The 27,817-nt window shown below is 37.6% G+C and overlaps 3 protein-coding genes across 10 annotated transcripts; 2 read left to right on the top strand and 1 right to left on the bottom strand.

Moving 5' to 3' along the window:
• Window positions 108-27,804, bottom strand: LOC109717815 (glucan endo-1,3-beta-glucosidase 14-like). Of its 5 annotated transcripts, none has more exons than XR_002218313.1 (5): window positions 5,401-5,629; window positions 5,074-5,280; window positions 2,325-3,364; window positions 1,304-1,444; window positions 108-551 (listed from the first exon to the last, which is right to left on the bottom strand). XR_002218313.1 is itself a non-coding variant. In XM_020243740.1 (5 exons), exons 4-5 carry the CDS (start codon window positions 3,180-3,182, stop codon window positions 465-467), a joined length of 945 nt encoding a protein of 314 aa, XP_020099329.1. In that variant the 5' UTR covers window positions 3,183-3,364; window positions 4,321-4,401; window positions 5,074-5,280; window positions 5,401-5,625; the 3' UTR covers window positions 108-464. The 5 variants fall into 5 exon arrangements, 4 of the variants coding, with proteins under 4 accessions (XP_020099329.1, XP_020099330.1, XP_020099327.1 ...); XM_020243740.1 differs by lacking the exon at window positions 1,304-1,444 and adding an exon at window positions 4,321-4,401 and having other exon boundaries at window positions 5,401-5,625; XM_020243741.1 differs by lacking the exons at window positions 1,304-1,444; window positions 5,074-5,280; window positions 5,401-5,629 and adding exons at window positions 27,258-27,381; window positions 27,549-27,804.
• Window positions 9,917-11,516, top strand: LOC109717816 (thylakoid lumenal 16.5 kDa protein, chloroplastic). Of its 4 annotated transcripts, none has more exons than XM_020243742.1 (4): window positions 9,917-10,521; window positions 10,810-10,949; window positions 11,025-11,121; window positions 11,209-11,516. In XM_020243742.1, exons 1-4 carry the CDS (start codon window positions 10,125-10,127, stop codon window positions 11,316-11,318), a joined length of 744 nt encoding a protein of 247 aa, XP_020099331.1. In that variant the 5' UTR covers window positions 9,917-10,124; the 3' UTR covers window positions 11,319-11,516. The 4 variants fall into 4 exon arrangements, with proteins under 4 accessions (XP_020099331.1, XP_020099332.1, XP_020099334.1 ...); XM_020243743.1 differs by having other exon boundaries at window positions 10,810-10,928; XM_020243745.1 differs by having other exon boundaries at window positions 10,810-10,928; window positions 11,049-11,121.
• On the top strand, window positions 13,667-19,929 carry LOC109717814 (glucan endo-1,3-beta-glucosidase 14-like). The gene is made up of 3 exons (XM_020243737.1): window positions 13,667-14,585; window positions 16,262-17,301; window positions 19,719-19,929. Exons 1-3 carry the CDS (start codon window positions 14,495-14,497, stop codon window positions 19,803-19,805), a joined length of 1,218 nt encoding a protein of 405 aa, XP_020099326.1. The 5' UTR covers window positions 13,667-14,494; the 3' UTR covers window positions 19,806-19,929.

The following is a 27,817-nucleotide window of genomic DNA, read 5'->3' on the forward strand; positions in this document are numbered from 1 at the left end:
CTATCAAAAATTCAACCAATTTGTATTGAACACTTTTGAAGCCGCTTGATCACGAAGTAAAATAATATCAACAAATAATAAAATATGGTACCTAGAAAGTTCAAATGTGCTAAATCATATTTACTGGCTCGATTGATAAAACAAATGCCCAAACATCGAAAATGACTACATGGTGCGCACCATATAGGGGTTGACTAGAGTGCTGACAAAACCAAAGGTTCTATCTAAGAAATTGCCAAAACAGGGTGGTTTTGAAAATCACCCTGCTATGTGTCATTATGGGCAATAGATAATCGGGCAAAAACAATTCAAGATTTAAAAGCATTTAAAACCAAACTGAAATCTAATGTCATTAATGAGCTTAGTAACAAATGAATACATTGGGCAGAAGAATAGTACCATGCATGCAAAGGCCAGATCTACTCAGGTGCCAGTAACCAGAAGAGCACAAAATCTTGATTTTGCTACAACATTAACACCAAAACCAGAGCTGTAATGCAGGCTGTAGAAGTCATAGTATAAGCTATTACCATACTCCCAATGAGAATATCCTGTTAAGTATTAGTGCAGATTAGAAAGAGGTAGCAGGAAATTTGAAGTATAGCAAACAACCACAGAAAATAGCCTACTTTCAATAATCAATACTGAATTTACAACCCAAAGGCAACTCTTAGATAAAAAAAATTGAAATTTTACAAACAATCAACAAATTAAGTAGATTTTCGAGAACTTTCCTCACATCAATATGCACAATGTTTTCTAAAATGCTGTTAATGTCGTAGAGAACCCAAAGAAATATCCTGACCAAATGTTCTAACCAGATGTAACATGAACACTCAGTTATACAGCAGAGAAAGAAGAATATTAATCAACGAAGGTTTTGCTCATCAAATAACTACTAAAACCACATATAAACTAAGAATTGATATTATACACAGGAAAAGACTTCAGAAGCTCCAAATATTGCAAACATCAGGTTTGATGCACAGATATGCTAAGATAATGAATTACTCTCTTACGCCCCAACACCCCACCCCCACCATTTCTATATCTTAATGTCACTGCATTTGCTCGAAGAATTGATGCTATTAAACTGCATTTACTTGAAGAATTGATGCATACCTTTTTATAGTTATTAAAATAGTTTTAAGGTACTATTCCACTCTTTAGGTTAAAGGGGCAACTACTATGCATTGGAGTTGTTGTCACCATGTTTAATTGCAGAAAAGAAGAATATAGATGCTTCAGTAAAATACCCCGCAAGCCAGCTGATGCTGGCCCAGTTTACCAGTGGTAAGTTTACCTAAAGGGGCTGTGGTGACCTCCTATTTCAGCATCCTTTCTGGGCCGTTGGCTGGGGAGAAAGGAAGGGCTAGGATGCATGTGTTGTATTAAAGCATTGGTTTGTTCCCAAGCAGAATTCAAATCTCACTATAGTTATCTGCTGCTCTGTATTAAGAAACACAGAGTCCATCAATTCAACTAAGGAAAAGTTTAGCATGCAAAGTTCTCTACTTAATTCACGATATAATTGTGTGATGACCTTGAAGTGGCATACCACTCATTTAAGCGGCTTCAAATGTCAAAAATGTAAGTAGGAGGTAGCAAAAAGCAACAGCAACAAGTTAGCATAGACAAATTGAAAATGCAAATGAAAAAAAAAAATCCTTCCATAATTGGAGTTGCAAATGAATTAAACAACACCAAAAGATCCTGATGAGTGTAAGTCGAAAGTTAGGTAAATTTGATATAAGATAATTATAAGAATATCCAAGTAGCTACTTCAATCTGGCTAGAAGCAACTGGGTAAACTACAGCACTGGTCACTGAACTTATGGTGAAATTTCACTTTGATCATTGAACTTCAATTTGTTTCGATCAAGGTAGTAAATTCATCTTTCTTTTAAATAGGTCACTTCTCAAACTCTTATTAATTTTTCTAATGAAGTAGCGGTGTGACAGTTCATTCAACTGCCAATTATTTTCAACTATTACATCACACCTTGAAGAGGTAATTTGATAACTCAATCAATAATCCGATCAATGCTAAGAGCTAAACTAGTAGCCAAGTCATATCCAAGAGATCATGTAGTAACTTAATTAGCTACCACTTTATCGCTTTGTTAATCATCCAGAGTTTGCTTTGTTTGAAAAAAATCATCCGGAGTTTAACAAAGTGACCTGATTAAAATATAAATTGTAGTTTAGTATCTCAATTGAAGCAAAGATCAATGGTTTAGATTACCCTACATAAAACCTTCATATGTACTTATAGATTTTCTGTAATATACATAAAAAATATAACGTATGAGGCAATTCAATACCTTAAAATATAAGATAGATGAGGATGAATGTGAAGGTGTCAGACCAGTAAATCCAATATTGTAAGATATGCTCCCATCTGCCTTAAGAAGACCATAATGCCTCTCAGAACCTGGCCCAGGCTTCAAGTCCTCATTAAACAGGGCAAAAACATATGCCTTCAAGACAAGTTTCGGTTTCCGTGGAGTCCCTTTCTTCTTGGCTAGTCTCTTACGAAGATTAAAATTGTAAGTCTTTGCATTCTGTTCTGAAGCTCCTGTTTCATCCTCATCGCCATTAGAAGCCCAACCAGTCTCAGAAACCCGGACCTCCATCTTTCCATACCCAGCAGCTTCTAGCGCAGCATAGGCTGCATCTATCTGAGCGTCAAACATGTTATCATAGTACAAACTTGTGTTTGCATCATAAACCCCAGGATTTGGAAGGAATAGGGCATAATTAATATCAATATGTTCAGGATCACTTTTGTAAGACAAAAATGGATAGGTATTTAGGAAGAAAGGAGATCCAGTCTTTAAAAAGAGATCCAAGATGGGCTTCATGTATTCAAGAATGTTCTCATTAAAAGTACATGAGGATGGAGGATATGAATTGGCAAACACAGCCTGCGAGTGCGGTGTCAGTATCTCTATGTAATCTGTCAGCTGAAGTCTGTTGAGAGCATTATAGACATTTTTCAGAGCACCAAATAGAGCTTCTTGCAGCTCCTGATCTGACCCTCCAAGCACTTCATTCCCAACAGCAATCCCAGTAATGTGCGTGTAAGGAAGATATGGCTGCACATTTTCCCTGATCCAATGAACTGCTCGTTCTTCATTAAGACTCATTTCTTTCAGATATTCATTCCCAATTCCTACCATCAGCTCAAGCCCAGACCCTCTAAATGCCTCGAGGACACTATGATCTGCATCATATATTCTCGCATTTTTAATTTTTGTTGCTTTTAGCAGTGACACTACTGTCTGAGGTGGAGGAATATTGTCAGCAATCCTGCCATAGTTTATCCCATAAGTTCCAGTAAACGGCGCTGCTGGTATAATCCCTGCACAAAATAGAACAAATATGTAGTAATTTATCCTTTTAGAGACAAACACCAAAAAAGAAAAGCTTGCAAATTGAAAAATGTCCTGCCGAAACCGCACTGTTTGTTTTGGGTCAAAAGGGGAAGTCCTAACAACAGTTGCCCATTAGCCCATACAAGTTCTGCCGGTTTATGCCAGTTGGCATGCACTATGCAAGTGACAAACAAACACTAAATGAGCAGCCAACAATGGATTATCTCGATCATATGGGCGAGCTTTGTCAGCCTTATCTTGAGCTCTGCTGACCCATCTTGAATTCGCATCCAATTTTCATTCTTTCTGTTTCTTACCATGCAATGCTAAAGATTTGGCTCTTATACCCTCTGCCATACTTAAGGTCAGTATTGATTCACCTAGACTGTCAAAGGCTAGGATGAAGAGAGAGTTAGACGTGGAAGGCAAGAACGTAATCAAATATATGATTTTTGTTGGATTCATTTAGTTTCCAATAAACCACGGCATTTGTATTAGTCTCTTTCCTTTTGTTTCCCTGAAGAGTAGATTTAAGTTCCAGTACATAATCCAGCTTGATTCCTGGTACTTCTCATGAATAAAATCTCAATCGAATGCTTGCATATATGCTATGCAAAGGCAAACAAATGCAAGTGCTTAGACCTAAGAAAAGCACATCCCTAACATTTTAAAATGGAAGATTAGATTAGGAGGAATTTAAAAATTAAAAAAAACAAAGCATGCACTAAAGCTGGCCATTTGGGGATATTATGACACCTAAAACCTAGGCCAACATTCAGATCGAATAAGCATTTTCAGCAGCTACGGTCACAAAATGAAATGCAAGTAAGGTACATTTGTGAGTTTTGAAAAAGGTTTTCGACTAGAGCACATAGTAAAATGATGACGTGTGCCCCTCTCAAGGAAAGTCGGAACACGCTAAGAAAGCCAAAGTCAGAATTACCTTACAAACTTGCAGTTCTTTGTGTTTAAGGATTTGTCCAACAACAAAATAACGTCATTTACTTAGTGATCGAAGGGCTCTCTGTATGAGGTGGTACACCACAAGTTAGTTCAGGTTTAATATTAGCTTGTTTCGACATGCGTCTTATATTAGGTACAAGTAAAGCACATTATTGAGAGATAAGTAATATTCATCGATGTTAAACGGCCATTCAAGGGACATGCATTTAATAGAAGTTCTGAGAAACGAAATAAGAAGTTGATGGAGGTTGATAACTGAAGCAGTAAGCAACATTCGGGGAGGACGAGCATTACCTCACCCCACAATTTGGAAACCCGACAATCATTTCGACACAACTTTGAACAGAATCTGGGAAATAGGAATCTAATTTGTCAGCAAGACTCATTCCATTCAGATTGATATGCAAGGGAAATCACAAAGGCGGATAGGTGAGGTAGATAATGGAAGCAAACGAAATTCACGGCTTTGAAGGGAGGCAACAGAACGGCAGGAAAAGTAGGATTCAGATGAAGCGGGCACGGCGAAAGGGAGGGAGGGAAGGTGGGGATTACAGATTAGTGAGCGGAAGGGGGGAAATTGGATGGTTGTTACAGCAGAAAGACTACCGCAGTGCTAAATTGACGCGTCGTCTTTGTAGCCAAAGCGGAACAGGAGGGGAAAAACAACTAGTGGATAGAGATCGATAAAAGCAGAAACATAAGAAAAGCGAAGTTCATGACTAGTCTCCGTTACCGTAGGAAGAGAACGAGAGGAGAAGGAAGAGGGGTCGCAGCCGACAGAAACTAGTATGCATCTTCCTCTCTTGTCCGCGGGCAAAAGAATCTGATCAGAATCCCTGAACCCCGTAAACCAACAGATGAAACCACGTACGCTTCGCCTTTTTGCGAGACCCCCCTCCCTCACCCTGCCTAAAGCTTTCCTTTCGCCAAACGGAGAAAGCTGAAAAGAAAAGGAAAAAAGCAAAAAAAAAAAAAAAAAAAAAAATTGAAGTAGGGTGGAGGGGAACCCGAAGAAATTAAGGAGAAAAAGGTGTAATTAGGGAGAGAGGAGACGGATTACCTTAATGGTTAAGAAACGAGGAGAGGTCGGAGGGCACTCACTCGATCCCCGGCGGCCTCTTTTGCCTTTTGCCTTTTGCCTTTTGCCTTTTGGCCTCCGGCACTCGCTCTCAAAACTCATCACTCGCGTCGAAGGGTGACGCGGCAGCATTAGTGACCGACTACTCACGCGCCCACGTGGCTCCGCATTAAAGCCACCTTGGCCGCAGGAGAGAAAGCGATCCGGAGATTGACCCCCCATGATCTAGGGGTGGAAACGAGCCGAGCTCGAGCAAGCTTATTCCAGCTCAAATTCGATTTGAAATTAATTTTGAACCTAAATTTAAATTTAAATTCAAATTAATTTGAGCTTAGCTTGAACGAGTCTAATTTTAAATCGAGCGAGCTCGAACCCTAAACAAGCAGTTTGAAATTCTCAATATTATACGATCGATAGTTTAATTTGTATAGAGCATTATCTATAATTTGATACAAAAATATGTCTAATAGTTCAAATGACAAAATAATTTAATGAAATATAGTATTATAATATGAAAAAAAAAATTTATAAGTTAAATATCTAATTTTTCAGTCTCACATATCTTTTCTTCCGCCTTCGATCTCTATATTATTTATTTTCATTTATGCAATCAAAAATAAATAAATTATATAGATAAATATTGAATTAAACTATCCAATCATATATAACTAAAATTAAAATTTTATATAAATAATAATTTTTTAATTTAAAAATATTCGGTATATTTTCTTAAGCATACAATTAATAGCAAGGTAGGCAACGGCGGGCATATGATATTACTTGGTAACTTAGAGGGCTTCCGGCTTGGCCACTTAGGGTGAAAGACAGAAAAAGAGAAAGAGAGAAACATATTGAAAATTTAGAGCTCTATAAAAGAAAGAAAGAAAAAAGGAAAAATATATAAATTTAGTAAAATTTTGCTCTTTTATTTGTCCATTGGATTTGTTTTTATGGGCCAACAACATTGGCCTAATTTTAACTAAACTCAAATTATTCACTCAGCCTATATATAATTAAAATATATTATATTTATATATNTTTTTTTTTCTCGCCGGCAGAGCGGAGGCGGAAACGGTCCGTCTCGCCTCTCACCCTCATTCTCTAGCCCTCGCCCTCGCCCTTGCCCTCGCCCTTATTTTTTCTCTTTCCTCTTTCTCTCTCCTATTCGTTTCTCTCGTTCTTTTTTTTTCTCGCCGGCAGAGCGGAGGCGGAAACGGTCCGTCTCGCCTCTCACCCTCATGCTCTCGCCCTCGCCCTTGCCCTCGTCCATGCACCCCCCATCTTCCTTGCCTTCGACACCGCCAAGGCCGCGCCGCGACTTTTTTTTTTTGCTTTTTTCTTTTCTTCTCCGACTCTTCTCCACCGTCTCCGACGACGACGCCTCTCGCCCTTCCCTGCCCTTCTCATCTCTCCCTCTCCCTCATTTTCTGCCGCCTCCGACGACGATTTATCTTCGCCGGCGTCGACGTCGACACCGTAGAGGTCACTGCGGCGCTACAGCCTCGGAGCGGGGGGTCCTTAGTGGCGTCGTCACCGGCGCCATAGCTGTTGGCTGAGAAGGTGACAAAAAAAATTATAGAAAAAACAGAAAAAAAAAATAAAGATAAAAAATTATATAAAAAGAAGGATGGAGATGAAATTGCATCTTTAATTACAAAAAAAATTATAAGTTGCACTATTTAAGATGTAAACTGCTGCTTTAAGATAAAAATTATACTCTTTGAACGAAAATTATACTATTTTTTATCTTAAACTGCATCATTTTAAGTGATATTTATACTGTTTCTTCTCTTGTTGCACTGTTTCTCCTCTTATTGTACTGTTTTTCCTCTTGTTTACACAGAAATGGTGCAACAAGAGAAGAAACAGTGCAACAAGAGAAGAAACAGTATAAATATCTCTTAAAAGGGTGCAGTTTCTCCTCTTATTGCATTGTTTCTCCTCTTGTTGCACTATTTCTCCTATTGTTTACACAGAAATGGTGCGACAAGAGAAGAAACAGTGCAACAAGAGAAGAAACAGTAGATATATCTCTTAAAACAGTGCAGTTTCTCTTTTTGTTGCACTATTTCTCCTCTTGTTTACACAAAAATGGTGCAACAAGAGGAGAAACCGTATATATATATCTTAAAACAGTGCAGTTTCTCCTCTTGTTGCACTGTTTTTCCTCTTGTTACACTATTTCTCCTCTTGTTTAAACAGAAATAGTGCAACAAGAGGAGAAACAGTATAAATATCTCTTAAAAGGGTGCAGTTTAAAATAAAAAATAGTGTAACAAAAAAAAAATGGTGCAACAAGAGGAGAAACAGTACAACTTTTGTTTAAAAAGTGTAACTTTCATCTTAATGGATGCAGTTTACATCTGAAAGAGTGTAATAAGAAGAGAAACAGTGTAAATATCTCTCAAAGAGTGTAATTTTCATTTAAAGAGTATAGTTTTAATCTTAAAACTGCAGTTTACATCTTAAGTAGTGCAACTTATAATTCATCATTCTTTTTATATAATTTTTTATCTTTATTTTTTTTTCTGTTTTTTCTATAATTTTTTTTGTCACCTTCTCTGCCAACAGCTACGGCGCCGGTGACGACGCCGCTAAGGACCCCCGCTCCGAGCCTATAGCGCCGCAGTGACCTCTACGGTGTCGACGTCGGTACCGGCGAAGATGCATCGTCGTCGGATGCGGCAGAGAATGAGGTAGAGGGAGAGATGAGAATGGCGGGGAAGGACGAGAGAGGCGTCGTCGTCGGAAACGGTGGAGAAGAAAAAAAAAAAAAAAAAAAAAAAAAAAAAAAAAAAAATCGCGGCGCAGCCTTGGCGGGGTTGGAGGCGAGGAAGGGGGGGGGTGCGTAGACGAGGGCAAGGGCGAGGGCGAGGGCGAGGGCGAGAGAATGAGGGTGAGAGGCGAGACGGACCGTTTCCGTCTCCGCTCTGCCGGCGAGAAAAAAAAAGAACGAGAGAAACGAATAGGAGAGAGAAAGAAGAAAGAGAAAAAGTAAAAAGGGTATTTTGGTCAGTTTGCTGAAAAAGCGGACCGAATCTGCAAAAGCGAAAAAGGTGGCCCGATTTTGCAAAAGTCCAAAATAAGTGGATTTTTTATCCAAATTGGCCAATGATTAAAGGGATAGATCTAAGAATCAAAAAATCGAAAGCACCAGATCTCTATACTTTCGATAGCATAGTAACTCTACTATATATATATATATATATATTCGAGCTTTTCAAGTCTAATTCGAACGAGCCGAGTAATACCCAAGCTCGACTTGAAATGAATTTCGAACCTTTTTTTTTGTTCAAGCTCGGCTCATTTAATTTCGAGTCGAGCTTGAGCGAGCCAAATATCGAGTCGAACGTGAGTCGAACGCTCGCCGAACTCATTTGCTAGCCCTACCTCCATCTATACACCAAAAGAGGAATTTAGAAGTTTTATTTGCTATTGTTCTCCTTAATATTAAAATATAGATCTTATTATTAAATAATTATATATATCCAATTTGCATAAAAATTTTACTAATTTTGAGTTTTTATAAAAATAAATTATTTTTTTAGATTTTATAGATTCGAAATAAATTTTTAAAAAATTTACCAAAATAATTTATTCTCTTTTTTTACTTGTTCTTTTTTTTTCTTTCTCTCCGAGGGCGGCGGAGACGGAGGGTGCCTGCCTCGTCTCTGTCCCGCGAGCCCTCACCCTCGCTCTCGCATTCCCTGCCTTCCTCGCCTCCAGCCCTGCTAAGGCCGCATCGCGACTTCTCTCTAACACTCCTGCACTGTCTTCCTGTTTTTTTACAACAGTAAAAAAGGATAACATCATGTCATCTTCCTTTTTTTTTTCTCTTGTTTTTTTTTTTCTCTTCAATCCCCCTCCATCGCTTTTCCGACCCTCTACAATGGTAATGAAAACAGTGCCGCATCCTCTTCCTCTTACTTCGTAGATACAGATATCGACGCCAGTGCTGGAAAAGAAAGACTCGAAACTAGCGCTAGTGAGAGCGAAGCCAAAAAACAAAACAAAAAATTAAAAAATTAAAAATATAAAGTATAAAAAATATTTTTTTTATAAAAAAAATAAAGAATCAAAAAGAAAAAAAAAAGATGATGAGCCTATGAGAGGAAGTGTTGCATGGGGCGGAGTGGTGTAGTGTAACACCCCACGCCAATAGTCCTTCTACCGAAACTTGAATTGTATGCCAACGACCGATCTCGGCCCTATCCTTTTAGATACACGTACGTATCGTATACTAACTTGAATTGTATGCTGTTTTATATTGCAAATATTGCGTTTTAGCACTTCTTCTTCTTCTTCTTCTTTTCTTTTTTTTTTTTCTTTTTTTTTGTATCTGCTAAGCATGCGATCAAATTCTATTTATGTATTTTTGAAATATTAATTAAGTCTACCTGTGATGAGATGATGACGACAGTATTTATCACTGAGAAGGACAGGGAAGACTAGTATAATCGTCTCATCCCGCCGGGCTAGCGTGTGGTCCGGGCAATTGTACAGCGAGGGAGGTAATACTCATAGCAAAGAGTGCCCCAAGCGAAGCCTGGCTCTAATCCCTAGTCCTTATCCCCTCGGAAAGATAGGGAGGGAAAGAGCGACCAACAAAAATCCCAAGCTGGTCTTGGTACCGAATTTTCTTTTCTTTTTTTTTTGATTTGATATTAAATTCCTCAATACTTCCTCTGTGAGGAAAGCGAGAAAAGATGGCAAGTGCTTCGACTGCGTCTCTTGCGCGGGCAGTTGCCGCGTGCTCTGCTCGTCCGCCTCCTACAGAGGCGCGGAGGGGACAAGCTGCAGATCATGTGGACGCAAAGGGAGCTAACCGCGACGCCCCGATCTCGATCTCGATCTCCCTCTCCCTTTCTCTCAGCTCGTCTGCCGCTGCCGCCGCTTCTGCGGATGCCGTGAGCAGGCGCTACGGCCTGTCGGCCTGCTTCCTCACTTTTCTCGCCTTCTCCTCCTCCTCCTCCTCCTCCTCCTCTGCTCGGGCCGCCATCCTGGAGGCCGACGACGACGAGCAGTTGCTGGAGCGCGTCAAGCAGGACCGGAAAATAAGGCTTCAGCGACAAGGCGTCATCAGCTCTTCCGGAGAAGAGACAGGTCTCCCTCTCCACTGGATCTTTCATTATTCTTCTTTCCTTTTTCTCTTCGCTCTAATTCACAAAGAAATCGGAAGGGGAACCTGTCTCACACTAACACCCCCCGCCCCTTTTTTTGGAATTTTATGAGGCTTCGCACCGGCAAAGCCGTAACAGCTATAACGTATTTGATGTTCCAAGGATGAAACTTGCACGATCTCCACACCTTGTTTCATTATTCCTAGTTTATCAGATTTTTCCCACCATGACGTACTAGGTGGATAATGATAGGTACTGTCATCATTTACAGGATATCTGCAAGAACTAGTCTACAAACTGAGCAAAGTAGGCCAAGCTATTGAGAACGACGACCTCCCTGCAGCAAGTTCTGTTCTAGGCCCGAATGCCGATGCCGAATGGGTGCAGCAGGTTAATACAGCATTCATGAAGGTTGCTGTGGATGCTAAAACTTCTTTTTAGCGTTTCGTTTTTGTCTCTAATAAGGGTTGCATTCGTGTTTGCTAGCTTCTAATTCGGTTCCCTTATCAGCTGAGCTCCAGCCCGGAGGAGAAAGTTGAGGTGGAGACATTCAATTCTTCCTTGGCATCTCTATTTACATCAGGTACGTCTCAAACTGTTCCCAGACCTTCTCGCCTGCCTAACTCATCCGGTTGGCCCTGTTGCCTCAATCCTTTTCTTTTCCTTGCAGTTGGTAAGCGCGATGTCGAGTCTTCTAAGATGGCTTTTGTGTCCTCTGCCGCCGCATTGGAGAAATGGATAGGATTGACCGGCTTGGTCAGTCAACTAAAAGGCCTTTGAGCAGAGTCAATGACTGGAAAACAGTGAGCCTAACGCTTCCCTTGTTGCTTTGAGATTGTCCTCTGCTGTCTCCATACCAGCTGGATATTCTTTTCTCTTCCGCAGCTGTAACTAATTGTGTTACATCTTCATTGGTTATAAAATCTTGGATATTGGTTGTGTTACCGAATGAAACCTCCCTTCTCCTAGTGTTTTAAATGTTAAACCCAAGAGAGCAGTGTTTGCAGGAAATTCCGACAATCTGGCTTAAGTGGCGGTCTTTGATGCTTGTCTTAATCAGGAGTGTCCCATTAAGTTGATAATAACTATTTAGAAGCTTCTGAAAAAACTTTTTATAATCGCAATAGCCTGAAGAATTGGGCATCATCTTTGAGTGAATGGAGCAAGTTATATGGTATTCTTGATAATTAACCTTACATCAATTATAACAGCAATGTCTATCAACTCTTATCTTGTGCATTTATAAAGATCGATGCCCACATAGAAAAACATGTCGGAAAAAACAAATATTACCAAACAGCCCAAATTTACGGCATAGATAGAACACAACGCCTACTTTAATACCCTTTAACATGCATTTATCAACTACATAAATTGATATAAAGAAAGGGGGGCCTTGAAATTATATATTGAAGAATCCATAGCCCAAGATGATATTATTTAAACTGTCACAAGTTCGAGCTAACTTAATCGACCAACGAGATCAAGTAGAACCAACATGCCTAGAAAGCAGTATTAATCCCACTACGAGTGATAATAATATAGATAACCACATTCTCCCAGACAACGCTCAAAATTTCTTGGAACTCATCAAGGATGAAATTTAGTTAAATACAATGAAAAGAGAAGGTTCATGCAAATAATTAAGATCCTGAAATGCATGGCTATTTCCTTGTTCTATTCTTAGGATAGGATCCAATCATCCAACTGGTAGAAGAAGCATGGAAAAAGAAATGCAAACAAATATGTTTCAACTGTTTATGTTTTATAACATTCGAAATATTTATGTCTTAAAAATTATGAACTTTAAATACATCTAATGAAATAAAATAGGGTTATTTGCATACACGTCCCTGCAAACATAGTGAATTGCGAAAATATTCCTGCAAAACGAAAATTCCATAAGTTGTCCCTGCAAAAGTCCTAAGTTATGCAGATATGTCCCTCCGGTTAACATCCGTTAGTAATCTGTTTATTTTTTAACAACGGATTCGTGAAATGACCATTTTATCCTCACAAATATATCCCTCCAAAAGTTTTCCTCTTCCTTTCTCTTTCTTTTCCTCTTCGGACCGTCGAAGCGGACGACGGAGCGGGGTCGGGTTCGCCGGCGACGAAGAATAAGGAAGAACGCCGAGGCTCGTCGCCCTCAACGCCGTCCCATCCCTCGTCGGCCTCCTCGGCCACAACATCGCCGTCGACGTCGTCTCCCTCCTCACTGACCTCACTGACTCCGACGTCCTCGGCGACCACGACGACCCCGCGCACGCCCTCGTCGCCGCCCTCGTCAACAACAACGCCCTCGATCTTCTCGTCCAGAAACTCGCCCGCCTTTCCGAGAACGACCCCGCCGAGGTTCTTCTCCCTCGCCGGTGACGAAGAAGAGGGAAGAGGAAGAGGAAGAGGAAGAAGGGAAAAGAGGAAGAGGAAAGAGGAAGAGGAAGAGGGAAGAGGAAAAGAAAGAGGGTTTGCCACCGTCGCCGCCGCATTTCCTCGCCAGCGACGAAGAAAAAGGAAGAGGAAGAGGAGGAAGAGGAAGAAGGGTAAATACGTCAATTCACACTATAATTAACTATGATTAAGTATTTTAACCGTGGTTAACGAAAATTTTCTAACAGATCTGGACGACACAGACATATCTGCATAACTTAAAACTTTTGCAGGGACAACTTATAGAGTTTTCGTTTTGCAGGGATATTTCCGCAATTCATTATGTTTGCAGGGACATGTATGCAAATAATCCAATAAAATAATATTTTTTTGACTTTGTTCATGATACATCAAGTGCATGGAATATATCAAATGGACATGTGTCCATAAATATCCCGCTCCTCTCTACGGACTTTAGTACATAGTAATAAAGCTATTATGCCCGGCTGTAGGAAAATTTTCGTTAGTTTGGGGCTCAGTGGGTACGGGACTTTCCTGTTTTTGTGAAGTCCGAAAATACAATGAGATGGGCTTAGTGGACCCGCTCACTGCGGCCCCCAGGATTATGGACGGGCCCGCCGAGCATAGAATGAGATTGGCTGTGGTAAGTCCACTGTACAAGGGAACGGAAACAGGTTGGATAGCTTAATCTGAAATATAACAGCAAATAAAGATTTTCAACACAAGGCCTGCTACAAATTAAGCCAGCAATTTCAGTTCAGTCCGGGCACAAAAAATTCAGGTCCAATATTTTGGCCGAATATTTGCAAAAGGTCTGAAAGAGCTCATGGGCTTGTTATATCCAGGAAAAAATGGACCACAGAACGAGCACAAGCATAGAATGAAATAGGCCTGGATCCGGACCAGCCATAAAATTTGGCCTCATTTTCGGCCAAGGCCCGGAAGCTACAGACCTCGGGCTTCTCACTAATAGACCTGGATCTTCTTGTCTAGTCCAGAAATCCCGAATTTTGAGTATATCTTAATATGTAAGACAAATTAAAACAAAAATAGTACAAGTTATTTGGAGAGGAAGCTCCAAGCTCGGCCCATCATCAACTATATATTCTGAATACTTATTCGATTAGTCCATAGTTTTTGGTTGAAGCAATTGATATGCCTGGCTGGAATCCGACCCGATTTGCTACTTGCTGGGCTAGTAGAAAAGCAGCCCAAGCAAAGTAAATATGAAAATGGGTTTTCTAGGCCCATTTCCTTAATAGGACGGACCAGGACCATCACCAATTTGCCTAAACAATAGTTCTTTTAAATCTGGAGCTTGGTGAACGTGCACTCCAAGTGAGAGCCGGGCGAAGGCTAAGAATATGCTGGTCTATGGCATTGGCTTACCCCTGTCCTCAAGCAAAACCCCTTCCCATCACCTCTGCCCTCTTAACCCCAGCCCTCCTTATCATCCTTTTCCTACTCTGCCACCCCTCCGATTTCATCTCTTCTCTCTCTTTCTTGGCCGGCCCATTCCATCCTCCAAGACAGAACAATAAGAGCCATAGCAATAATATAAAAATATGCGAAGAAGAAATCTGGCATTCGCCTCCGCTGCGACTCAACTGCTCCTCCTCTATAGCGTTTGCTGCCTGCTTGTCTTTCTCATTCTCGGTATGTATTGTGTACACACCCTGTTCCCCCTTCAGTGAATTTTTTCTACTCCTAATCAATTACAACTGCCTCTACTGGGGAGCTCTTCCCTCGTATAACCAGTCATAATTTTCAACTGCCTAACTATAGTGCTGTGATTTGCTCTATCCTGCTGCATACATATCGACTACTTGCATAACTGTTGGTCATTACTCCACTAGCACCGACTAAAGAGTGCATTACTATAAGAAAATTTAGATTTAGTGATATTTATAAATGTTGTTAAATAGATAAGAAATGTAACTAAATCTTGTACAACACTTAAACTTTTGTATTGCCTATGCCCGAGTCGTTGAATCTTTTAACAGCATATAGAGCGAGTATTACTGATGTTGAGGAATTAGCAATAATTGACAAATGTTGCTATATAAAAATTTAAAAAAATATTAGCTAAATGATGGTGCATATTATTTAATTAATTATTGCATTAATACTATTATTTTTAAATTAAATTAAAATATTTCATTAATTATAGCTATAATTATAGCTTTTGATATTATTTAAATTAAATTCTTATTATTTTTTGATTAATTATTATAATCATGGCCAATAATAGTCAGATATTACTAAATAATCATGTATAATAGTTTTTTTACTATTGGTAAAAATGTTCATTATATTAACATTAATTAATTATCATAGGGAGAATCTATGATTGATTAGGAATAATAGGATATAACTATATTAATTAATAATAAAATTAATTACAAGTATAATAATAATTTTCTACTAATTCTATACAACTCACCTACAATTTTTTACCCAATTGATAGTCAATGTAGACAACAACCGTAAATACTAAAAGTCTCATATATAACAAAAAATAATCAAATTTTGTAATGTATTACAAATCAAATATACATTTGAATATAAGGATAATTGAGTTTTTTCATAATTACAAATATGGTTATGACTTGCTCTAACATTTTCAAAACAAATTATATTTTCTAAAAAAAAAATATATATATCAAATTAAAATAATATTAATGCAATAACCACAAACTTAAGATCTAAAAGTAAAATGTAAACAAAAAATTTGATGAAAAGTTAAGAAATAAAAAATTTCATATCATACCATATAATGCAATAAATTAATGGAATGACAAATCAAAAGATCTAAGATCAATCCTATTCTAATCATAACTAACCGTCCCTAGCGCAAATAGCAAAAGGCTTGGTGGTTGGTACCTGAAATCTCAAGTTTGAATCCTAGTTGATTCACATTTTCATGGTTGGGCTGATTTTTCTCAACACATTTGTTTCCCTTCTTAAATCCTATCACTCTAATCCTCAAGCAAGCCTTTCATTCGAACACTCTTTTGGTGCGTACCTGAACACTAGTTGGAGCTATGTTGAAATACAGAAAATGGGTATTCGATTCATCTATAATATCCAATTAGTAGGAAAACATTCATTGCATGATCGGTCCTTCACATCTCCTTAGGGAAAGCTCGTGGAGCTAACAACGTGTTCATTGTATCGTTTTCTGCACTCTATTGAATTGAGGCTAAAACATTCGCTTACAGCTTACTAGAATTATATGCAGATATACGTCCTTGAATACAAATACATCTGTACGATCCACACTTGTTAATCAATTGTGTTGTTTGGGCTTTTTTGTGTTTCTTGTTCTCCAGGCCCTCTGAGAGTAGAAGCATTTACTGGAACTTATGGGATTAACTATGGCAGGATAGCCAACAACATTCCTTCTCCAGAAAGTGTGGTCACACTTCTGAGAGCAGCAAAAATAAAGAATGTCAAAATCTTTGATGCTGATCACAGTGTTCTTAATGCATTCAAAGGTTCTGGTCTTGAGCTGGTTGTGTCCATTGGTAACGAGTATCTGAAAGACATGAGTGTAAATGAGGAGAGGGCGATGGACTGGCTTAAGGAAAATGTGCAGCCGTTTCTCCCAGGGACACGTATACGTGGGATTGCAGTGGGGAATGAAGTGTTGGGAGGGCAAGATCAGGATTTGGCAGAAGCTTTGTTAGGAGCTATTGAAAATGTATATAATGCTCTCAAGAGACTCCAATTAACAAATATTATTGAGGTGTCAACACCTCATTCTGAGGGTGTTTTTGCCAATTCATTCCCTCCATCATCATGTACTTTTAAGGAAGATGTACTCGTCTATATGAAGCCGATCCTGGATTTCTTTTCACATACCGGTGCCCATTTCTATATCAATGCGTATCCATTTTTAGCTTATAAAAGTGATCCGGAGCATATTGATATTAATTATGCACTTTTCCAACCGAACTCTGGAGTTTACGATGAAAAGACCAATTTGCATTACGACAACATGTTTGATGCTCAGATTGATGCAGCTTATGCTGCTCTTGAAGCTGCTGGCTATGAGAAGATGGAGGTTCGGGTTTCTGAGACAGGTTGGGCTTCTGATGGGGATGAAGATGAAGCTGGAGCTACGGTTCAAAATGCTAGGACTTATAATTACAACCTGCGTAAGCGGCTTCTCAAAAAGAAAGGGACTCCACTCAGGCCAAAGATAGTGGTCCAGGCATATATCTTTGCTTTGTTTAATGAAAATTTAAAACCTGGGCCAACATCTGAGAGGCACTATGGACTGTTCAAGGCTGATGGGAGCATTGCTTATGACATTGGTTTCACTGGTTTGAAGCCCTCAGCTGCATCTGCCTCTCTTTTCTCTCTAAGGGTATTCAAATTTTTCCACACCCTTCGTTGCCATCGATCATTGAAACTTGCATGCACTACATAGTTTTGCTGCATTCGAGCATATGATTTCTTCTTTTTAGTCCTTCATCTCGCACTTGCTTTTAATAAATGACTTTAGTCTTGCTCATGTCAGACTTGGATTAGGAGTTCTCTGTTTTTACTACTGCATTGATGAAATTAAGCTTACATAACTTAGCACAACATTTTCTATCATGTTTGACCATGAATTTAGTATGTTAGTTAATATCGTTAATTAAAAAAATGTTTTACAGTTAAAACTTTTTGTTATAAACAGTGCTAGGCGAAGACATTTGTCATCTATAGTTTGATGTCTCATATGTTTGATTACGTAACATGTAAATTGAATTGTTATGGTATGAGTATGGTAGTATTTATAATTAGCAGTATTTCTTATATTTTGAATATATGTTGCCTACCTTTGCAATAGCGAGCAAAACAGATTGTGGATATAAACACGAGTTTTGTGAGTTAGGTAAACATTCTAAGGCCAGTTTAAACCCTTTTCATGAGCATGCACCTATATGTCTATATATGCATTAGTTTGATCAATGCACAAAGTTGGGTCCTTGGATTGCTTTTCTGTAGTTACGAGTTCTACACACAATTTTCTTTATAGGTAAATAATGCCTTATATTAGACAAATATAATAGACAACATAGATACTGTAGACCTTTTCTAGTCTTAAGCACATTTGGAAATAGTATCTATTTGTCTTGGAAATGCCAGAAGTCTACTCTATTTCATTATGCATTGAATTCTTATTCGTTACGTAATTTCCTTGAAAGCATGTGAGTGACCAAGTTTGATGTATTGTTACTTAGCCTTTAAATGTCGGCATGTTTAATTGATTGCTAAATAGCAACTCTTGGTTGCGGGAATCAACAGATCTCTTATTTTATGTTTTCGTATTTTTTATTTTGCGTTCCTTGCCTTTGTTCAAACTATATGCAGATTAACAGTCAGTACGGCAAAGCTAGACATGGAGGTTGACGTGTGTTATTACCTATATATAGAGTATGCTTGGTTCGAAATTAAAATCGGTATCGAAATTGAAATGAGAATAAGCTAGAAATGGAATCGGAATGATTCATTATCTCATCCTGAATCAGAATTGAAATAAATCATTCTTATTGTTAGTGTTTAATTCAGATAAATATAAAAAACGTAATCAAGTTAATATCAAATTTATCTTTATAATATATTAATTTAAATTCAAACTGAAAATTAAATATTAAAAATTTACGTCAAACTTTTAAAACGATATCAAAGTTTAAAAAATATTTTTAAAAAATTAAAATTTGAAATTGAACGAATAATTCAAATATAAAACTAAATTTCAATTTATTCAAATTCAAACTTAAAATTATAATTTANAACTTTATCTTTATAATATATTAATTTAAATTCAAATTAAAAATTAAATATTAAAAATTTTCATCAAAATTTTGAAATAATGTCAAAATTTTAAATCTATTTTTTTAAAAAAAATTAAACTTTGAAATTGAGTGGATAATTCAAAATATAAAAATTAAATTTTGATTTATTCAAATTCAAACTTAAAATTACAATTTAAAATGTAATTTGAATCTATAAATTTAATTTAAGTTTTTAAATAAAATTTGAATAAAACTTTATATAAATTAAAATTTAATTTAAATTCAAATTCATAAGTTAGATTCGAAATACTTGATAAAATTTTAATTTTAATTCAAATTTAAATTAAAATTTAAAATTGTATATTTAATTTCTAAATTTAAACTCTTATTTTAATTTAAAAAGTTGAAAAAATAAATTTAATCCGAGTAAATATCCATTCCGTCCGGATTCAACTTCCAATCCGACCTCCTAGGTCGGATTGAAAAAAAGGGTAATTGGGGAATTCCCATTCCACTCGGGAATCGGAATTGGAATGGGACTCCTGCGTACCAAACACCCACAAGCGGATTCGTCCATTCCGATTCCGACTCCAGGTGAAAAAGAAACGAACCAAACACGCCCTAAATTTAATCCGAACAAATGCATTCCATCCGGATTTAATTTTCAATCCGACCTCCTAGGTCGGCTTGGAAAAAAAGATAATTGAAAAAATTCTTATTCACCCGAAAATCAAAATTGGAATCTCAAATACCAAACACCGACAAATGGATTCATCAATTCCAATTCCGATTCCGGAATGAAAAAGAGACGAACCAAACATGCTCATAGTATCAAATGGCACAATAAGCAAACCATACACCAGCTAGCTTCAAGAAAACAGACATCAGAATGGTCATTTTAGTGAAAGTAGGATTGAAGTTGTAAAGCTAGATAAACTAGTAGTAGAGGACTTTCGTGACTTTTGTGTCTGACGTCTTTATTCCTGGTGCTATACTACAGGACATGCAAGCTCATGGATGGGTTCCTCCCTACTTGATAACTTTTGCCTCTTGTATTGTGGTTCTTCTTCTAGCTTTGGCGGCATAGAATTCTTTCTGCTGTAAGGCGCAAAACTGTCACGGGTTTGGCCAAATAATGTACTATCAAGCTCTCATTTTATTATCTGTACATCAGCCATTTATAGGAAGGAAATAATAAACTTGATTGATTCTTTGATGCATGTCCGCTAAATTCAAACAATACTATTAAACTTTATTGAATTAAGTTAGTAACTATTAGCTTAATTGAATTGATTTATTAGTGTCATCAATTGAAGAAAATAGTTTAAAAAAACAAATTCAACATTTTGGAGTCCTAAAAGTTATTAAACCTCATTGAAAGTTACTAGCATATTTACAATAGTTCTTTTACATATCTACAATATTTCTTTTGATTGGTAGCACAGTAGCTCTTTGGTTGGATACCGGAGCAATATTTCAAAATGGCAACAATATATTTTTTTTGTTATTTCTTTCGATATAAATAGAATATGAACAATTGATTCCTTTTTAATTTGAAATTTATATCAATCAAAAATACTTCTTATAGAAAGCCATACGGAAGGTAGCACGGAAGTTAACTAGCTAGCTAGTGCTTCGAGAGAAAGAGTACGGCTAGGGAGCCTTTTATTGGATGGTGATCCGTACTAGAGAGGGGGCTTAGGCATTGCATTTGCATGCACTTTGAGAGAGAGAAAAAAAAAGAGTTGTCTTCTTATGGATTTACAGAAGACGAAAAAAGAGTAGAAAAAATTAAAAAAAATAGCTCAGAACTCTGTTGCAAAAGAGGAGCCAGATGTAATCTTCTATTATTTAATAAATCTTATTTTACCAGTATATTTTCTGTGCTGAGAAGATGAGTTTATGATAAAAACCTGATTCGACGTTTTCATTGTAGAATCCCAACATCCGACACTGGATTAACAGCAATCGATATCGGAGCGAGTTGTAGATTCTCAAAATCTGACACCAATGCGAGTACCGAATTCCTAATAATTGGTATCAGAGCTTAAGGTTACCGATCTGCAAGAAAAATCGACGAAGATGGACACGAAATTCGAAATCGAAAAATTCGACGGCAAGAACAATTTCGGATCGTGACAGATTAAAGTACGAGCGATTCTCATACAGCAAAAATTAGATGAGATGTTGAACGAAAAGGAGGTGAACGAAAATGAAATGGAAGGCGTTGAATACACTCCATCTATTATTAGCAGATGAGATTCATTACAATGTAGCCAACGAACGACGCCGGCGAAATTGTGAAAGAAATTGGAAGATCCGTACATAACTAAATCCTTGACGAACAGGTTGTATTTGAAACGGCGGCTGTTTATGTTGTGGATGCAAGAAGCGGCGAGTCTATATGAGCACCTGAATGAGTTCAATAGGTGGTAGCCTAGTTGACCAGTATCGGAATCAATCTGGATGACGAAGATAAGACGTTGATTTTACTATCTTTGCTACCAGCGGCATATAAGCATTTGCTGACCACGTTGCTTTATGGCACGGAAACCATAAGCACGGAGGCGATCACAAGATTCACGACGGCGCTTCTCTCGAATGAAATGTGAAAGATGACTTAGAAATCCGGCATTCAGAGCCAGGATACTGCTCTGGTGGTAAGAGCAAAGAAAAAAGCGACAACATCGACGATCAGAAATCGACATAAGAAGATGCTATTTGAGGTGGAGTGCTTTTACTGTCACAAAAAGAACACATAAAGCGCAATTGTCGACAACTTCAGAACGATTTGAAGGAGTTAAAGCGATAAAAAAAACTGTCATGAACCAGGATGAGACGATATCAGCGACGGCGCAAGCGGCAGAGTCGGAGACGATAGATTCTGATGTGCCGCATATGTGCTGTATACGACGACCGATGGTGCTAAAATTTCGGACACAGCTTTGCACCAACACGAAGGACACAGCATAACCTCACTTTAATAAATAGTAAGGAAGGAGAATAACCGACCCCCAAAAAAAAAAAGTAACGAGGTTATCACCCTTTTTACTCCAGAGAATCACCATTGGTTTCACTTTCAACCAATGTGTAGTTGGCGGTCAGGGTCGTGTGATACCAGCGCTTGGGCTGATATCATTAATTGTTCGCCAAAAGGTTCACATGAGAAGAATATAGATGTAGGACGATCTGTCAAGAAATAGCAGTCACGCTTACAAATGCCGGCCACACTTACTTTAACAATGCCAGCCATACTCGATCACCACGTGTGATGTTAAAAGTGAGCTAAATTTTGAATCACAGGAAAATCAGTCCAACCTAGACAAACATATTTTTTTAGCTAAAAAAAAATTACTGAACTATAATATAATACAATATATCTTTAATAAAAAAATGAGAGCAAAATGAGCTGAATGGACACCAACTTAGTAATTCATCACATAAATTTTATCAAACTAAACTGCAACTTAGTGGTTTAAGAGAACAAATTGAACCGGGCAGTAAGATATGATTCTGTGATATATAACATATATCTTCATCGCAGTGAAAATATTGGAGCTTTACAAGAGCAAAATGGCCAAACTAGACAGCAAGATAATGATTCGATCAGCACACATACAATATATATTACCATCATCAAGCTAAACAATAGAGGCGTTTGGGAGCAAATTGAACTAACTGGAATGCAAGATCTGATTAACATGTATACAGCATATATTCTCATCGAAGTAATCAAAAATGTATATTTTGGGGAGCAAAATAAACCGAAAAAAAGGCCACATATCATATAAAAAATAGAATCATGAAACCATATAATTTGTCACTCAGAAAAGGACCATTAAAAAAATTGGCCCCTCAAAAAAGCATACATATCGTAAAATCAATTGTACTTTGCGCATGAGGCTAAAGCATCCAAGAGCAAGTAAAGATCCAATCGAGAAGATTTAGATGAATAGAACTCAGAGCCTCACAGGGTAATGCATCAGTTAGGTTTGTCCAAGGAGGTTGAAACAGCAAGATAATGATTCGATCAGCACACATACAACATTTATTACCATCATGAAGCTAAAAAATAGAGGCTTTTGGGGGCAAATTGAACTAACTGGAGTGCAAGATATGATTCAACATGTATACAGCATATATTCTCATCGAAGTAATCAAAAATGTATGTTTTGGGGAGCAAAATAAACCCAAAAAAAGGCCAACATATCACATAGAAAATAGAATCATGAAACTATATAATTTGTCACTCAGAAAAGGACCATTAAAAAAATTGGCCCCTCAAAAAAGCATACATATTGTAAAATTAATTGTACTTTGCGCATGAGGCTGCAACATCTGAGAGCATGTAAAGATCCAATCGAGAAGATTTAGATGAATAGAACTCAGAGCCTCACAGGGTAATGCATCAGTTAGGTTTGTCCAAGGAGGTTGAAATCTGATTCTGCTCAGATACTAAGATTGACCAACCAGGAAAGGAAAATGTACGCACTAAGAAGACCAGATTTTCACAAATCCTAATTTCCTCGAAAGTAAGAAAAGATCTATAAGGGTATCTAACAAAAGGAAGCCAACATCAACGGAGAACTGATTGAAGAGTACCAGGGTAACCAGGGTATGTGAGATGAGGAAGAAGAGCAAGAATATATGCAAATAGATTGATTGTAATTATTTACAATAAACGTTTATGTAGATGACATCCAAAGATACTTTGCATAGGATGCATATTTTATTCAAATAGTGGTTGAGAGGATGATGTCATATTAGGAACCATGCATTTTTTATATCTACTTTTACACGAGAGGGAAATTTTGTGAATTCATGATAGATAATTCACACAGAGATATTAATGGTTTGCACCTTTTTGAAGTTGTGTATTGATGAAGAATATAGTCCACACTACCAATAACTCACAAGAAAAGATTGAAGAATCATGTTCTCCGCAAAAAGCCTTAAACAACAATGAAAACTTTATTTAGACCAAAACGCCAAAGTAGACGATGTAGAGGGGCCTACGTATGCGCAAAGTACAATTGATTTTACGATATGTATGCTTTTTTGAGGGGCCAATTTTTTTAATGGTCCTTTTCTGAGTGACAAATTATATGGTTTCATGATTCTATTTTCTATGTGATATGTTGGCCTTTTTTTCGGTTTATTTTGCTCCCCAAAACATACATTTTCGATTACTTCGATGAGAATATATGCTGTATACATGTTGAAGTTTGTTTGAGTTATAGCTAGGTAGATTAGTTTAAAGAATTGCTTGTTGTGCAGAGGCTCCAACAACGATAATTTCTAGTACTGTTCTGTAGTATTTTGTAAATCTGTGGTAATTAAAAACTAGAGACAACCTGCTTGCAATAGAGATACTAACACCTAATATATGTAAACGTTTGCAGGCTTCTGAACCGAGGATTTACTTATGCGCATACCTCTTCTTGGCTGCCTACAGCCAAGACCTCGCAGACTTTGTAATGAGTGGGGGAAGTGTCGCAAGGTGGTGGAGCGACCAGAGGATGTGGGTGTCACATCATATCTCTTTGGGACTATTGAATTTGCACTCAACCGAGTTGGCATAGCTTCGCAAGGATTCAATGTCACCAACAAAGTCACGGAAGAAGAGCAGAGCAAGCGCTACGATAACGGGGTCTTCAATTTCGGCATAGTCTCACCCTTCTTCATCTCGTTGGGGGCGACAGCAAACCTGAGCTTAGCCTCTTTTATTGCTGGGATCACGAGAGTAGCTGTCATAGGTATCGGAGTGTTCGACGAAATGTTTGTGCACTTGTTCTTAGTCAGATTCATTGCGGCCAACTGCTTGCCTATCTATGAGGCTATGTTCTTCAGAAGAGATAACGGAAAGCTGCCACGCAATGTGACCCTCACATCTATTTTCTTGGCGGGGCTTCTACTGTACATCGGTGGTTTTCTCTCCAACACTTACTAGAGCGAGAAGCAAGCAAGCCTTCTATCTTCTAATCACACTACAAAAATTGTCTTTTCGGGATGCTTTCTAATAATAAGGATACTCCCATAATTCACCTAATTTGGTAATGACGGAGACAATAAAAGATTGGAGTATGAATTAAGACGAGGAAATGCCATGTAATTGACATTGTGAAGGCTATCTTGTAGAAATCAGATTTTCCTACACTGAGGTTGTAAGGATCCTTAGGAGAAACATTTTCACATTTAGAGCATGTTTGGTTCATGATTGGAATGAGAATGAGAAATGGACTTGGATTGCACTGACATGAAAAATGGAATCAACCAAAAATATTTGGTTCGGAATCATCCAAAAATGTTTGGTTCAGAATAATCAATTACAACACCTAGAATTTCGAAAAAGGCTTTTGGTTAACAGAAAGGAGAGTGATGAAGAGAGAGGAGAGGGAGGTGTTTGTAAGAGAGGGCTCTTGAGTAGTTAATTCTAGAATGGATCAATCTAGGATTCGAGGACGGATTAGGCCATAAATGGATTGGGTCAAACCCCATTCCAAAGTGGAATAGGAATCGAAATCTAATTCTTATAAACAAACAACAACTATCAAAATCAGTAAACCTCATTATGATTCAAGAGTCTAAAATAGGTGAAAAAGAACAAAACAAGCCCTTGGAAGCTGATCAAAACCCGTTTAATCCAAAAAGAATAGTTTTATTTCAACACATGTTTTTGTTTTAAAAAAGACCTTTTAGTATCAGCACTATAAAATTCATTAAGCAGACAAAATTAACATCATTAAACAAACAGAAGAAAAAGTGAAAACTATATATAAGACAATTTACAAAATATGAAAGAAAAGAAAAAGTAGAATATGAAATCCAAAATTGGCAAAAGAAAAGAACAGAACAAAATGAAGGAAAGAAATAATAACACATAAAAAAGAGGTGAAGCAAAGAAGGAAAAAGAAAGACAAAGAATAACAAAAGAAATAACAATTCAAAAAACTCATGAGAAAAGATTAGTAAAACTTGTTATAGAAAAATAAAGCAGATGCTCCCCTTTAATATCACAGTGTTCTAGATAAAAGAATACAAAGTTTTAACAATATTGTGAAGAAATTACAATAATAATTAAAATAATTTTAAAAATAAGTCAAAAAAAAACTATAAAGTGATAAGGTAAATAGAAACAACAAAAGATAGAAATAAATATTGCAAAAAAATTCTTTTGAAAGTTCTAGATACGCGAACTCACTTACATCAGACAGAAAACAAGAAAAAACAAAATAGCAAAAGCAACACGAAAGTAGATTACAGAAGAAAGAAAATAACATAATAAAATAAAACAAACATAAATCAAAAACTATACGAGACAAACCACAAACAAAGAAGCGTAAGAAAGGGGAAAGGAAGGATAAAAGATAGTGATCAGAAAAGGATAAAATAGAAATGAAATAATTAACAAAATGTATATAGACAACTACAAGAAGAGGAAGGAGGACTATCTTCCTTAGAGAGATGGAAGGGAAAGCGCAAAGATAGTTTTCTAACCAGTCACAGTATCAACCATTGGTTAAAGAAATAAGACAAGAAGGTTAGAAAGAACTAGTTGAAATTTACGCATTAATCTCAATATGTTAGATTTAGTAATGAATGAACTCGATTGGGTAGAGGGTGGGTTTGCATCCAAGTAATAGCCAACCAAAATCCTACCCAATTTGATACAAGTGAAGGGAAGGCTGACCCAAGCCTGAGCCTGGCTAGTCATGGGCCCACTTAACCTCTCGAAAGTTCTGTATCAACCACTCAGTCAATAAGACAACCTAAGTCTCCAACCTATTTTATCCAAATTGACCCTCTTAATGGCTATGTTTCATTTCAACCCATATATTTGTTTGAGCCCTAGTGAAGCAATTACCCGTGATATGTTCTTATTCTAAAGCAAAGGTTCCATGACTCAAATCAGGTCATGAGCTAGACCTAGACTTGACTCAAAATACTTTCAAGCTGGGATGACGCAAACCCAATCAAACATATAAATAGGTGAGATATAGCAAGTCATCCTGAATCAAATAACTAAATAGGTGAGATGTAACTCTAGTTTATTCGCTTGATTTAGAACATTTCACTTTGTACTCAGTTAGCCTCAGTTGTTGATGTTATTAAAAGCCATTCCGGATCTGATATGAACCCTTATCAAAACATGCGCTCATCCAAAACTAAAACCAATCTACAGTTCGGAGCTTCATATCTATTCCCTGGTGACCCCGAAAAGGAACCATAGGTTGGTTTTAAAATTGACAAGAGATGACTACCAATCAAAGATCCATGCATGCTTGACGTTTTAAGAAATTCATCAACATCAAAGGAGTAGTCCCAAGTTTATGTTGCCTAAACTAAGGTTACCTCTGAGTTACTAGATGTGTGCAAGCAGAAAGAAGATGAAGAGGATGAAAACTAACCTTGCCTTCAATAATAGAATCTAGTTCTAATGTTCTTACTTTAAATTTTCTCTAAGAAGAGTCGGGATCTAAAATTGTATGTAGAGCAGAGCTGCACGAAATAGAAATATGTTAGGAAAAGAGGATTTGACCTTAACCATGTCGGCGTTCCACGTTAGATATATTCATCTGATAAAGCAGCGCAATGGTATCCTCTCTGGTCTCATTATCGAAACATGCAGCCTCTTGAAACTCGTTCGGACTCGATTGCATACTCTGCAAGAAAATAGTGAAAAGAGATACGCATCAAAACACGAAGATCACAGATTCCATTGTATATTCAGGAGAAACAAAAGCAAACCATAAAATAGCCAGATAGATAAAGCAACTGAGAATTGAAATAAAGGGATTTGAAAATCGATGAACAGGCGTAAATAGATTACCTCTTCCGACTAGAACCCTAGCTCCAATTAGAAGTAATCTCGCCCACCAATGATAGAGCAATCTAATTGGATACGCTCTACGGTTTCTCGATTGAAGGAATTGGGCGATAGGAGAGGAGAGGAGAGAGCCGAGGGGGGTCGGCCTAGGATTTTAGCCCGTACAGTGTCGATTGGAGGAATCGGGCGATCGGAAGGGAAGGGGTTCGCTCTAGGGTTTTGACGAATAGAGGAATCCCGCGAAGTATTCGAGCAATCGAGGGATATGAGAG

This window comes from Ananas comosus, linkage group 11, assembly GCF_001540865.1.
Source record: "Ananas comosus cultivar F153 linkage group 11, ASM154086v1, whole genome shotgun sequence".
Taxonomy (NCBI): Eukaryota; Viridiplantae; Streptophyta; class Magnoliopsida; order Poales; family Bromeliaceae; genus Ananas; species Ananas comosus.